At 39.1% G+C, this 15,307-nt stretch overlaps 1 protein-coding gene across 1 annotated transcript in view; it reads left to right on the top strand.

Annotated features, from left to right (window-relative positions):
* The window catches only part of tprg1 (tumor protein p63 regulated 1), a 28,204-nt gene extending 13,702 nt beyond the window's left edge, over positions 1 to 14,502 (top strand). Inside the window, exons 5-6 of the mRNA XM_085398070.1 lie at positions 9,692 to 9,845; positions 13,488 to 14,502. Of these exons, the coding sequence (XP_085254196.1) occupies positions 9,692 to 9,845; positions 13,488 to 13,682 (349 nt within the window). The 3' untranslated portion in view covers positions 13,683 to 14,502. The remainder of the gene's footprint in view (positions 1 to 9,691; positions 9,846 to 13,487) is intronic.
* The last annotated feature ends 805 nt before the right edge of the window (positions 14,503 to 15,307 follow it).

Genomic DNA, 15,307 nt, shown 5'->3' with positions numbered 1-15,307 from the left:
GCTTTTTCACGGTGGAAACATCATTGCCAACAGCCTGCAGCTATGATATCGCAGCGTATGCACGACTGTATGTACAGTATCACGGCTGTGTGTTTTAGGCTTCAGAGGTTGCATAAGCAGTCTGATCATGTGTGCAGCTCAATTCCCCATCTTCTCTTTGTTTTTCTACGTACCAATCCACCTTTGCTTTTCATCTGTTTTTAATCCTTTCAGTGCAACCTTGTTTGATGGATACATCTATGGATGGCTGACAAACCCGCAGGCTGTGTTGAGCAATCAGACCAGATTTGTTTATGTGCTCTTAGACAATGTGGGACACTTGCCATGATAACTGGAGCTGGGATTGATATTTATCTTGCATGTTGACTTATGAGTCCGAAGCGCTTGAAAGCCCAGTGAGGAATTTATCGTCACCTGCCCTAAAGCTCAGAAAACACATGCGTCTCTTAGGCATGTGTGCATTTTGTATAAACACTGTGTATTAAGTGGAACTGCAATGGGAAGGTCAGGGAAGGGTGGATTTCCCCAGTTTGACCTTTTTCTCGCCTTTATTTTGGTGCAAACCTTGAATCGGCCCTGATTGCCTGTTTTTCCAGTTGTGTGATTCGGTGGCTGTAACAAAATGAGGTGCAGTGAAAGTCCAACCCCAGCTCTGCCAAATAAACACAGTGAAAACTTCCAAGGCCTCTGGCTGGAAAGCCCAGCCCTGCTCTGCCTGTTTGGGCTGGTCCCTCTCACAGTGATAACTTACCTGTGGAATTCTCCAAAGCTTTTTTATATCCTCATTGATACTCGGGCAATAGGTGCGCACTTTTACAAAGGGCAGTGTGTACAAACCTAACTCCACCATCCTCACCCTTGGAGCTGAAATATAATCAGTCTTTTAGGCTGGGCTTTGCTTTTGTGCCATTTTTTCTTTTTCTACCTGCACAACATTTGCTCAGGAGGAGGCACAAAGTGTTCAGCAGCCACATTGTCATTTTGAAAGCACTTGTGTAAACAGGGCTAGATGATTGCATTATGATGCAGCCCCTCCCTGGGACCGTGACATATCAACAGCTACACCACTATTGTTTAGCCTCAGGTGTTTAATTCTGGTTGGCAGGAAGTGCTCTGTTGCACAAGGCATGTGGTAAAATGAGCACATAGGCATGACAGGTCATTAAGGAAACGAGAACACTGTTGGGAAATCATCTCCATCCTGATTTATTTCTCCTCTTTGTCGCCTTTTATTATATGCAAACCAGCAGGTACGTTTGCCACCAAAAACTGCGACCACTCACGCCACCTTGAGCCGTGACAGCCGCTGACAGAATCGCAGGATCCGTCTCAGGCTGCGTTCTACAGTTGCACTTTGCAAGCGACAGTTTGCAGTTTTTATTTAGTAAATTGCGCAAGTTGCCTCTTGAAATCTGTCTTCACTTCAGGGTCTCTGCATGGTGTTGAACACTGAAAAAACCTGAGTGTTTGTGCTTCCACGCATCCGTGCTACTTAAGCAGCGATCAGTAATGTGTGGGTTCAGTGTTATTTCATACCTGATTGTCAGTGTTAAAAATGTGCAGAAGGTTAATGAGTTAAATCCACAGTGTGGTGCAAATCGTCACAGGAATCTGTGATAGCGGGGCTGGTGTGTGGGCATTTGTCTTATCTCCAGTGATCATATCTGCCTTCCAAGAAAAAGTGAAAAACGCATCAGCTGCATATAAACAACATTACAAAAAAGCATATAACTATAGAGGGGTGTTTAACAAAGAAACGCTAAAAGTTGGACTTGGAAAAATTAAATACAATGGGTTTTTTTTCAGGAATATATTCCGTCATCATAAAAGAAATCTTTAAACCACAGTAGACCAGCCATTGCATTAGACACTAACCCCAACAGTTATACAAATAATCAAGCCATTAAATGTTTTACTTTCAGATTCAAAATGATAACTAAATTTCCATTCAGTTCAATTTTATTTATATCATAGACCTTACAAAATTAGAGGGAAAACGCCCAAACCTCCCTCAGACAATATCAGTTTCATTTATTCCAGCATCAGCTTGAAAACAGATTTTGTTTTTTTTTTTTGACAAAAACCCTAAAAACTGTAACGAGATCTCACATTTTACACAAAATAACTTCACACTATACCTTCAAATGACTCAGATCCAAAAGTACTTGGGGCAGCATCTCTCCCCCACCCAAGAGTGAGCAATCCAGTGGTTTCCAGCAGAAAACCTTGGTGCTGACATGGGTGATTGGGACCAACAGATGGGTCAACGGGAATGCAAGCATTGTACTAGGAGGAAGAGAAAGATTAGTCTTAAGCTTTCACAGTCTTACACAGTCTTATCTATTTTCCAACTCTGACCTGTGGTCATGAGATCTGGATGAAGACCAATAGAATAAGGCCACAGGTACAGCGCCGTAATGAGGTGGGGCTCAACCTTGGAAATAGAACGAGGAGATCGACCATCTGGTGGAAAATCATAGTAAATTTACTGCTTCCTCTTGTTTAGTGGAGCTAGTTGTTTTTCGGGTATTTGACAAGGATTTCTGCTGCACACCTACCTTCGGAGGTTATCCAGGCGGGGAGGTTATATATCATCTGGCCTAGGAACGCCTCAGGATCCCCGAGGAGGAACTGTCAAATGTTACTGGGAAAAGGACGGCTGGAATGCTACCATGACGTGTCTTTGGTTCAGGGGAAGATGAATGAATGTATGGATGATTGGATGATTGGTAGTAACTTCTTTCATACATTTCCAACAGGCAAACTGAGCATAGCTTTAGTTCTGTATGGTCACAGAGTTAATCCAAGCCTGCAATCCCCACCAATCATCTGATGGATCCTCTCATGTCCTTTTGAAAAATGCAATACAGGATGCACTATGCAAGTTGTCTTAGCCTGCCTACAATTTTTGGTGGCCCTGCAAACAGGTTTGCAACCCACCCCAACCTCAGCTCCTCTGTTTCATTTCTTATTTGTGCCATCTTTGACTTACTTATTTACTCTGTGTTATGAGGGTCTTAATGCTGTTCACGGTGCTTTAGGCTTTCAGTGGGTGTTTGTGTGAAAGTGCAGTTAATCCCAGAACTGAAACCACCAAACATGAATGACTGCAAGTAAAGACTGTGATATCGTTTTGACTAAAGCAGTCTTCACAGAGCTTCTGGTCTTCTTTCACTTTTGGTTGCCTTCACTGTGTAGCTGTTTATGTCTTGCTTTCATGATTTATTGTGTAATGCTTTATGTGTAGTGTTTCTAACTTGCATGTCCTGCAGAACAGGAACCTTCTGCAAACTAGTTTAAACTCAGTCAGTTGACTTAAATGTTCAATGTTACCTGAACTTCTCCTGACATAAAAATGGTGATGCCACCATTTTTGCTTTTGTTCTACTGACGAAATGTTCTGAAGAAAAAGCAAAACATATACAGCAGTTAATTCCCCGCTGCTTTTCTTCTTAATTATCTTTAGAAGGATAATGAAGCTGCTGCAACAGTATTCTTTTTGTTGTTCAACCGCAGATGCAATGGACGGAGTAGTCAAACCTGTTGCAGCAAGTTTGTCAAGCCGCTGTTTTGAGTAAATGTTTATTTGGTACCTGCTGTGTTAAACAGACACTACAAAAAAACAGGGATGGTTGTGTAGCTGGTTTTGTATGTATGGTTATGTAAATCCCTCAACTGTGTTCTAGTTCAGTAGGTCAAATAAGCTCAAAACAACTCTGTTGCAATTACTGCGCAAGTAGATCAGACTTTAAAAAATAAATGTTCATGCCTTCATTTTTTTATTATGTAGCCCCAGTGTTAACTCCAGTACCTCCTCTCTAAAGCTGCAGTCCTGCCCACCTACAACACCATCCGATTTTTACATTTTTAAACCTTTCTTTATCAGACTGCATACATTCTGCTCTGAATCAATTATCTGGGCTTTCACAGTGTGATGGTCTCGCCTCACTTTTCAGCAGATATTGGGGATCTTATGCCTCCTGTTTATCTGCTAAATGATCTTTCTTCCTCCTCACACTGCAAGAAAACACTTTAACTCGCTCGTTAAAGTGGAAGAACATCTGTAAGTAATGTTTCCTTTAAATAAACCATCACTTACCAGAGACTGAGACTCAGTGTATCAACCTGCATAATAATCCGAAACACATTGTTTTACTTATTACACCGCAGTAATCACATTATTGGCAAATTCAGCCGCCACAAATACTGTTGCTTTACATCTATTCTTCTGCTCTTTAAAGCTCTCTGCAAGTAGTCGTGCATTTTTCTAAGCAACGCGCCATCAGAGAGATTTTAGTGCTGCGGGGAACACTGTTACTCCTCCGTGTTCGCTGAGGTAACATCAGGGGTTAAAGTGGGATTTGGCAGGTTGGAGCCACCTGGGTGCAGCAGGGAAACAAAACATACACCCAAAATAACTCCAAATTATTTTGTACTGTGACATCCAGTAGAGTTTTTCTTGGAGCAGCGCCTTTAACAATAATCAGGTGTTTAATTTGTTCTCCTGTCTCACCTCTCGTCTTGGCAAAGCAGCAAATTAATTTCTTTACTAATTAAATACTTAGGAGAGAAGGAAATGTCCCTGGATATTTGTTTTTTACTCCTAGATGTGAAGAAAGGAGAACAAATGTAGGTGTCGGATCTGTACAAAGGAGAAGATCTCAAAGAGTAACATGCAGCATCCTTGTTAATTGCCTTAGCTCTGCTGTATCGATGTTCAGTTTCTAAAAGATATGTGTAAGCTTTTTGCTAGGGCTGAACGATTATGGAAAATAATCTAATTGCGATTTTTTGCCCCAATATTGCGATTGCGATGCGATATGCGATTATTTTTTAAGGTCTTTGTCTTCTGTATTATTAAACAAAGACAAGCAATACATCATATAGTATGGCCAATACTATATTACATTAATTTTAAACTGTTCTTTCCTGGAAGACAGACCTCTGTTATGATGACATGAGGTGATGCATGAATTGATGACTGACATTTTTATTTAACTTCTTCAATCACAACAGTATATTTGAACATACACAATAGTTTATTTTTAGCTTACAAACATCTGAGCATAAAGTGCTGACAAGGAACCCTGGTGTAAACATTAAAATGAAAGTCAGTACAATGTGCAGATTGCAGAAATATACATAAAAAAAATCAGTGGCTTTACCACACTCAGTTTTTCGACATCTGTGAACTACTAGACAGTCATTCAATTAAAAAATAATATTAAATAAATAAAACTAATAAATAAAAAATACACACATCTTACTGATCTCTGCAGTCAGTAACATTACACATAAAGTGCAAACATAATAGCAATTGTATAAACACACACACAAACACGCCTTTAAAATTTAAAGGCGTGAAATTGGACGGTCTAGCCTTCTGATTAGCGTCACCGCTGTCTCGGTGGAGTTTAATAAACTCGGCCGTCTGCTTCTTGCTATCTAAAATATAACCAGACACTGGTGTAAATTCTCGACTGTCTCATACTTCTGTTTAATAAGTTTTCTGTTTGACGTTTAGTCAGCTGTGTGAAAACCAAGGAGGAACCCACCCGGGGGATTAATAAAGTTTTATTTTATCTAATCTAATAACTTTAATCTCAGCCAAACCGATTTACTCACGAACAAACAAAACACTGAAAAAAGCCCAACAATAACATTTTTAGGTTGTCTAAGTGACTTATATATTACGTTTAACCCGAGCAGCGAAAGTCCGCGGTGATCTGAAAATGATGTGCCGGGAGTTGTGCCGTTCTCGGCCGCATCAGTAACCCTCGAGCTCCCGGCTAGCTGTCGAGCTGGTGGGTAGCAGACGCCTCTGAAAACGTCGAAGCACTTTTGCAAATATGGGATATCTTGATAAACCGAGCAGATATTTGATGTTTACACAACTACTTTCTCGCCTGAAAATATGTTAAAAGTTTATTTTGTGACCCAGAAAGATTAGTATGAGTAATTTTAAAACTTAGTAGCGGCCGCCATTGCTGGAAACTGGAGTTTGGCTGGGCCGCGCTATGAATTCTGGGATATGGTAGTAATTTGGACAGCCTTCGGCGCGTCGCTGTGACGTAATCGGTCTACAAATGCGGCCTCAGGAGGATGCAGCCCATGAATTTGGACATGTCCAGAGTATAATCGCAGCCTTTGCGGTTAGAAAATTGCACTTGATCATGTCGCGATATTATCGCAAATGCGATATATCGTTCAGCCCTACTTTTTGCTATTGATGTTGTTTTTTTAAGCTTGCACTTAAATTTTCATTTCCATGGATACCTCAAAACGTTACCAGGTGTTTTTCACAGAGGTTTTGAAATGAATGAAGTCATGTGTAAATTTTCTTAGATATATTTATGATTTGATTTGACTTTCTGAAAGGTGCAGAGGGGCTGCGTGGGACTCTCTTTGACCTTGTTCCTTTTGAGTAGTAGCAGCAGTACTATTAGTGAGTCCTCTGTAGCAGAGTAAACAGAGAATTATGGCGATCTTTGCAAAATGTGGAGCAACACTACCATCATTTCAAAGACGGGATCTGTGAGTGTTTAGACGTCTGTTTGCTCTCAGTCTTCTGAGGTTTCATTAAACAGAAAATATATGACTAGAGGGCTTTTTCATTAAAACCTACAGTATTTACTTTAGAAGGACTAAAGAAAGAACAGCAGAATAAAGAGAATATGATGAGCACGCTGTGGATTACCTCTGAGCGTGGCAAACATGAGATTGCCCTCACATTAAGTATTTACCCCGAGGACAGATCAGTGCAAATTTGTATTATTCTAACGTTGTTAATACGAAACCAGCAGGTCTGCTTGTCCCCTTTAGGGACATAAGTGAAACAAAATGATACACGAATATGTAGGAATTAAATATCAGAAGGTTGCTGTGTGTTTTATTTGTGCATGTAAAATGTTTACTGTACAGTGTTTGGCAGGTTTTTTTGGGTACACCTCAGAGCTTTATTTGTTTTTTGAGGCAGATTATTCATCAGCTAAAAATCACTGCAGTAGATAAAATCTAATCAGAACAAAAACAGTTTTGTTTTTTTTTTCAGTTTAACAGGCTAATTTCTTAAGAAAATAACTTTTTAATGCTTGATAATAATCTAATTTACGGATTAATACAACCCACTTCCTCTATAACACTTGATATCCTGTTTGTTTGCTTTTAATTGAAGGAGTAAAAAACTGGCGATATAATAAAAACAGAACTTTAATCTATATTACTTTAAACCTTTTTACATTGTTTCAGAGCTAACCAGTTAGCTTAGTTGTAGATTATGTTATAATATATCTTATTAACAGCAATTTTGATTTTGATCTCAGTGTGTCACAGATTTCTTTTTTATGGTCATCTTCTACACAAAGAACCTCTAATATGATGGAGAACTCCAACCCTCTGGACTTCCTGTTTCACTGATCTAACCTGTGACCACGAAGACAACAGCCTGCTGTACAGCAGTCCAAATTAGTTTAGCCTAAACTAAACTACTGTACACTTCCTAGTAGGGCTGTGCGATATGACCAAACTCTCATATCCCGATATAAGAATTCTATCGTCCGATAACGATATAAATCACAAAAATGTAACAAAATCTGTAAATTCTGTGACTCTCGGGCAGCTCGACTTGCGGGAAGTGTTTCCAGCTGCGCGTCATGTAGCTGGAGTTGAGTGTTTTAACCGATGCATGAAACTATACATTTTTAGACATAAGTTGTAACGGCCGCCGTTTTATTTGTGAGTATTTATTACACGGCGGGAAAAGCCTGTTCTAACGTTTGAGTCTAAGGTTTATTTTTTAGCACCTGGCGGCTCTTTTTTACTTCTCATCCGTAAACAATCTGCTCTTTCACGTGATTCAGTTTATTTTGAAAAGTCTGAACAGGATCTTGAGCTTTATTGTGAAAGGTTTATGTGGAACATAAACAAGCGGACACGCGATGCTCTTACCATCGTTGTTGCTAACCACAAGCATAAAAACAGGCGCTTGTCCATCCACAGTGTGGTTATATAAAATAAAAGAGAAAGAGAGAACTTTAAGAAATTTATATAGCCACTACAGTGACCATCAAAACGATGAAAAAATATTTCCGTAAACAGTTTATTTTGCGACACCACGAAACAAACAATAGCGTAAAATGAAACAATAGACGTTTTTACATCGTCATCCGATACATATCGTTATATCGAACAGCCCTAATTCCTAGCATTTTCATTGGATAGATGATTACAATTCAATTTGTTTTTCAAATTATTTCAGAACATGTAATAACCAGATAAATTCAGCGGCACATGATGTTCACATCCATGAAAAATCCAGAATGTCAGCTTAGTTTTCACTTTATCAAATGTCACTTAAAATAATCTTTCATCCTACTCTTAGATCTTTCTCCATCTCTTTTTTTTAAACTTTTTTCTCCCTGGAAAATTCAGCAGCTTGAACCATCGGCTTGCAGGCAGATGATGATCCAAACAGAAACAGTTTGTGTGTTTGCTGATTTTTTGCTAAACTGTTTGAAGCACCGCACTGGAGATTACCTGCCACTCTGCACAGAGCTATTCCATTTATGCTCCTTCCACTTTCATTTTTTATGTTTTAGTAAACTAAAATTTTGAAACATTTGGGTTAACATGCAAAAAAACCCCAAACATTTGTTTATTTTCCATAAATTTTTAAACTGTAACTGAGATTTAATACAAACTCCACTAGGTTTACTAGAAACTGCCAGTTGATCGCTAATAGAACAGAATTAATTGGCTGACTGACAGATCAAACCCCACCCCCCAGGTGTGTGAGGCTGCACTGAGCTGAGGATTTCCCCTCACAGCTGACAGGTTTACTGGATGATGATTTTGGATAAAATTTATGCTGTTTATTTGCATCTTATGCAAGAGAAATGTGTGATAAACATTTTTCAGATACAGTTCTGAGAAATATTTGCAGACAGTGAAGCTAAGATAACAAACATTGGAAATATTGGAAAGTCCAGTTGTTCTTGATGGCGTCAGTGCTCGGCTGTTTTTGTGTGTAGCCGGGATTCGTCACATATGCTGAATTTCCACAACTTTATTGACATCTGCGTGCATGAATGCGTTGCAGGGATGAGAAAGAAACACTGTATATGGTATAAGCGGGACTGTGGGATGAGGGTAGCAAGTGTCTCCACACCATGAAAAATAAACCTGCTTGACATTATTTTGTATTTAACTGACCATCAGATTTGACTGACGGTGCTGGAACACAATTCTGGATCATTCTCTCTCACTTTGTCCTCGGGCTGTGTGCCTATGAAAAAGAGTAATCGAGAAAGTGTGACTGAGGGTTCTGGTCCACCGATTGCTGAGTAAAAACACCACTACGGCTGACACGATTCAGTATTACCCAGCCCGAATGCAGTTAATGCTCATTTGGCTTGATTAGGAACTTTAACACTATTTACCTCAGTTAAAACCTGTAAGCAAAAAAATGAGTCAGTGTTTTTTAAGTGTCACCTGTAATTGTCACCTGTAAGCATCTATGGTATCTGTCTCTGTTTGTGCAGTGAGGCAGCGAAGCATGGCTCCCAGCGCAAAATAACACAAGGACTTGTTTGTTTGAACGCAGCCCTTTTATCACTCATCTGATGAAGGTTCAGTCGGTTGTCACTGGCAGAGGAGAACACTTTTTCATGTTTGCGTTTTGGTGCGTTTTCAGGAGAAACGGAGAAGGGGTGCGAGTCTTCTGGGACCGGCTGAGAGAGCCTTCCTTTACCTCCAGGTGGAACCCCTTCGCCACTGACTTCCCCTTCATCACATTCACGTACCACCCCGTGAGAAAGATCAGCGATGTCTTCACTGCTCTCACTGATGTAAGTTGATTAAGCATGCATGGATCTCTATAGATCACACACAAAACATTTTCCAGTTTATCTCGTGATGTAAGTAGATGTGGTTTATTTGGAGTTTATTTCCAGTAGCAGTGTCCTGGTTCTATGCAGTGCTTTGCATGCTTTTTGAAGTATCCCCCTGTGTAGGTTTCAGTCTGTACCCTATAGACGTGGGTCCAAGCACTGCACCTTCAATTCCACGTAATCTTCTTTAATCTTAATGTAAACATTTTCCAATAGGAGCTTTTCCTGTGAAGGCTGGCACAGGGTGAGGACTCAGATTTCTCAAAACAGTTCAAGTGTGCAGCTGCATGACTCCCTTCTGTGAGTGCAACATACCTATTTGTAATTTGGATGAATTGATCCATCAAGTGAACAAAAATGAAACCGTGTGCTGGGAGTCCCTGTCTGGCGAAATGAGTCAGCACTGCGAAATAACTAGCTGGAATTAGCCATCAGATAACACCTAATGTGTAATTCATCATTTTCAACACCTAATGAGCTACTGAAGATAAACACCCATCTGAATCTATGCAGCGGTTAAAGTTGAATTTGGCAGGTGGAAGAATCCTAACCCTCACCCCTAGTTAATAGAAAGCAGTGGAATTTGTCAAGTGAGGCAAAACTGATCTAATCTAAGAGTGAGCACAGACACCACAACCGGTTCTTCACCACTCCAACACATTGCATTACTGCAGATTACAGTACCATGCAAGGGTCTGAAGTCATCCCTCATTTCTATGTATTTTACTTCCAATCAGCCATACTTACTCTTTTAATTTAAAAGTGGTCCAGAGCAATCGTTCTTCAGGCTTTCTAATGGTCCTTCTTTGGACACTGGCTGCTTTTTCACTCATTTTGGTTCCAATCCTTGTCCCTTGTCCCTTTTAAAAGCGACAAATCAAAGAACAGTTTTTAGAAAACGTTGTTAATCCACCTTGACACTGACCTATGAATCATTCAAACACAAAAAAGCCGACACATAACAAACAGCTTGGCAGTTTTAAATTGTAAAAACGGTCTCCTAACAGCAGTTTGTTGTGAATTACATTTGATGGTATGAAATCACCAGATAATACCAGCAGCACATCGTGTCCTGATGCGCTGTCTGATTAATAAAGATCTGTAAAAGGAATCGCTTTAAATTTACAGCTCATAAAATGTGAGTTCTTAACTTGTGCAACTAATCTCGCAGGTCTCTCCCGCGTCCTTTCACTCTTGCATCTTTCCCCATCTCTGAGTTGCATTATCATACATTAACATTTTATTTATCAAATACAGCCTCTGTACTTTCAGCTCACTGACAGGCTGTATATAAAAGTACACAGAAACATTTGTTGAGCTTCATGAAACGTTGCATTTGAAATTCCGTTCCACTTCAAAACAAGCTGCTTGGTTTTATTTTCACTTCTGCATAGATTAAGAGTTACAAAAAATAGTGTCGTGACACAAGGTTATTGACTTCTGCGTGGATGAACACATGACGGATGGAAAGGAGGGAAAGCATCGTTTAAAGGTGTTGGAACAGCAACTTAAACGACTGGATTTTAGGTTTCAGGTTAGGGAGACTCTTCGCGATGACACTGAAGACCATTAAGGGGAAATTTGTGCAGAACTTCAGTATAAGATGTTTATGGGCAGATACTACAGACGATGTAATGTGTGGCGGAAATTAGAGGATGGGTTTTTTCTCAGCATATGTCCCATATTGTGTTGAGTTGTCGTGTCAATACAGTCAATGGATGCGATTTAGAGTCTTTAATATTTTATATCGCTGACAAATCCAGCCTTTTCACAAACGTGAGTATATTTCGGATTAAACATCTCACTCTTTATTAAGATTCTGCCATACAATGTCATTCTAGCTAAATCAATTGATAGATTTTCTTTCAGTTAGCATCAAAACAGTCCTTTTATTAGCACCATCTGGCCTTTAACCTCCTAGGACCTGGCGTCCACATATGTGGACATCACATTTTTGGTTATTTAGCCCAAAATACTCAATTTTGCTCTACAAGGGCCTGATATCCACTTACGAGGACATTATGCTGCTACTGTTCTATCAAAATTTAAACGAATATCCTCATATGTGGCTCTTATTTGTCTTAGAAACAAAAATAAGGTAAAAAAAAAATCTGGTAATTCTTTGTTTTTACATTCATCGGGTCCCAATCAGCCCAAATATCAAAGAGAAATTAAAAATGCATGCCGTGGAAGAGTTCAGGTCTTAGGAGGTTAAACTAATTAAAACACATCTTCCAGGTTGGAACATTGTGTTCTCAGCATGTTTTCACTGTCTGGTATTTTAGATCACTTGATTTCATTTATTTATTCTTGTCTTATTTGTTTTAATGCTCTTAGACACTTGGGTTTAATCTCAAGAGATTGCTGTTTAAATCAACGTTTAAAAAAGAAGTTCAGAGAATACGATAGAGTGAGATGCAGAAAGGTTTAGATGTTAATAAGACATCAGTTCTTTTACTTCTTTCACCCCAGGGTGAAAAGCATCAAAGGGAAATTGCTGCACCCACATATTGCGCTATTACTCACGCATTTACTCAGGTAGGAGTCATCAGTGCAGTCACAGACACAGCCAGGAGTTAGACCCAGCCTTCACAACTGGTTTGCTTAACAGTAAACCTGTTGCAAACAAGCTCCACCTAATTAAAATAAGTCTAGTTTAATTTTTTTCTGAGATATTCAAGCACAGATTATCTTGTGCCTTCAAACTAAAGGAGTCTGAGCCTATAGTAGGACAACTAAGGGATGGTTCTCCTGAATCCAGACTGGATAGTAATAATGTTCTACATGATCATTCAGGACTTTGTATCTAAGGAGAAGGCTTTGTGATTAAACTTTGGATTTTAAAGGAAACCAATGAACAGAAACTAATATTATGTGGTCTGTCTTTCTTACCCCTGTTACTTGTCTCACTGCAGCATTTAAAATCAACCGAAGTCTTTTTAGAGAGCTTGTACAACAACCTGATAATGAATAACAATAGTTCAGCCTAGAAGTAACAAATACATGAGCTAGTTAGTCCCAGTGTCACTCTGAGATAGGATATGTAACAGGATCAGTATTGATACTGGTCAGATAAAAAGAAAGCAGGGATTATGTTCCTGAGGGTTTCTTTTTAGGGAGAAATAGAAGAAGCTTAGTTTAGAAAATTCATTAAGACATGTCCAGAGTTTAATCAATTGATTTGTCATCTGGCTTAATTTCTAAACATAACTGGATATTATCTGCATAGCTTTGACAATTTATGATACATTTTGTAATATTATCTTAGAGAAGCATGTATATTGTAAAAACGCATGAGTCTCAGCATTGAACCCTGTGGAACTCCATGACCAACCTTTATGTGTAAGGAAGACTCCTGATTTACAGGAACAAACTGAAATCTATTAGGCAAGTTTTCAGCATTTTATTATCTTTCAATCTAATAAATGACTTTTTTCTGTCCTTAAAAAGCTACATATAGTCCTTTGTAGTAAAAAAAAAAAAAAGCAGGATTTGGGTGTTTGGTGATATAAACGAAAAACCACAAAGCAAAAAAGTGTGCAGACAGCAAAGTGCTCTGAATTCTCTGTATTTCTGATTTTCCTGTTCTCTGGTCCACAGGTCGAAAAGTTTCGTGAACAGCTGAAGGATGCAGCACAGAAAGTCCACACCTTGAAGCCGATTCCCGGGAAAGCCAATGGCGTGCTGGTCCTTAACCAGCCCATTCAAATCGAGGCCTATGTGGGCTTCATGTCTTTCCTGGGGAACGAAAACAAACTGGGCTACTGTATGGCTCGAGGAAACTTGGGCTTCTAATCTCTTTAGCATTTAATAGAATCATACTGTTTGCTCTCATTTATAAGCCTTTAATTCATGTTAATTTGTTTACAGGCAGCTCATATTTTACAAATATTGGCAAGAAAATTCTTTTTTTTTTTCGTTTCACATGTTTTTTAGTATGTTTAATGTGAGCTTCAAACAACTGCGTGATCACCCCCACTGCTTATTACCAGTGTATGGTGTCTGAGCGCTCAGAAATATCCACATTTCAACACCGCTCTTCACTGGATGATGGATCCCCCGCTGCTCTCAAGGAGCTTTGTATTTGCTCCTCAGTGATATGGTAATTCAACTCTTTTGCAATGAGACTCCTTTCTTCCACCCCCGGTGTCTCTGCTAAAAGCTCATTCCCATGCCATTCAGCCCCTTAGAGATTCACTGGAGCATTGGGCCGCATTTGTCAGCTTAGTTTTATCATTCACATGTATTTTTGCAGTGCATACAGTCCTGGAATTTCCCCTTGATTTGTGTGTTTACCGTACGCTCTGCCTTGATTGGCATTATGTGTTTGTCAGGATGGAACAGAAATAAAACAAAAGTGGTATGAAGCATGCAGCTCTCTTTATGCAAATTCCTGTACACTGCTTGTGTTTTTGTTTTTTTGTTTTTAAATCATGCAGTTGGCTTTACCTGTTTAAGGGGAGTTACGTTCCAGTGGGTTTAGGAACAGCAACACTACAGCAAACAACTACTGAGAACTTACATGAACTCCTTCCACCTCATCCTCTGAGATTCAGGGAGTTGTTTGTTTGTTTTAAACACCTGTAGTATATTAATAAAGGCCTGCAACATTCTATTTTCAATGTTAATGACTCCATATTGTAAAGTATGACTTGCATTAGCATGTGAACTAAAGGTATATTATACTTCTCTGCAGTTGCTGTGTTTTCCACTAGTGGGCGATGTCATGTGTAGTACATTAGTTGCTAGCCTCACCTCTTAGCTATAGACGTTCTTCTTTTTCATGAATCTCATTGACTAAGTTGACTCTGGTCTGCCCCATCACTTAATTTTAGATAAGACACAACATGTAAATAAGGCCACTTTAGGGGCACTTGTGGGGGGGGGTGACTACACGCCACCGCATGATTGGTCTGCATATAGTTATGGCAATGAGTTTCTATAAATGTTTTGCTGTTATTTTGATTTTTGCAAGTAAATTAAACCCCTTAATAAATAATAAAAATATTTTAATAAAATCTTGGTCATTTTCCTTTTGGGGGAAAAGTTGAAACCCTTTTTAGGGGTTGCGTTAACCTTGATATTTCTTAATTCTGGAAATTTTAACTCCTTTTTAGTTGAGACTTTCTTTCTAAGAAACTAATCCCATTAGTAAACTGTTACAGTTAATGCATGACTGTCTAACCCCTTTGAATTTCTCATGCATATGTGTGCACTTTAAGTCATTAAAGAAATAATAGTTCTTCCCAATAACGATGGCAGATACCATATAGAAAGGTAATCATCATAGCAATAGGAATAATTATACTTACATTAAATGGCTATAGGGGTATGTCTCACATTTTTGTTAGATAGGACTAGAGATGTAACGATCCGATATTACGTATCGGTATCGGTCTGATACTGACCTAAATTACTGG

The sequence above is a fragment of the Rhamphochromis longiceps genome, linkage group LG23, assembly GCF_057381845.1.
Source record: "Rhamphochromis longiceps isolate RC_006_pf linkage group LG23, R_longiceps_female_GT1.1, whole genome shotgun sequence".
NCBI classification, from domain to species: Eukaryota; Metazoa; Chordata; class Actinopteri; order Cichliformes; family Cichlidae; genus Rhamphochromis; species Rhamphochromis longiceps.
This window is presented reverse-complemented; position numbering and strand designations above follow the sequence as displayed.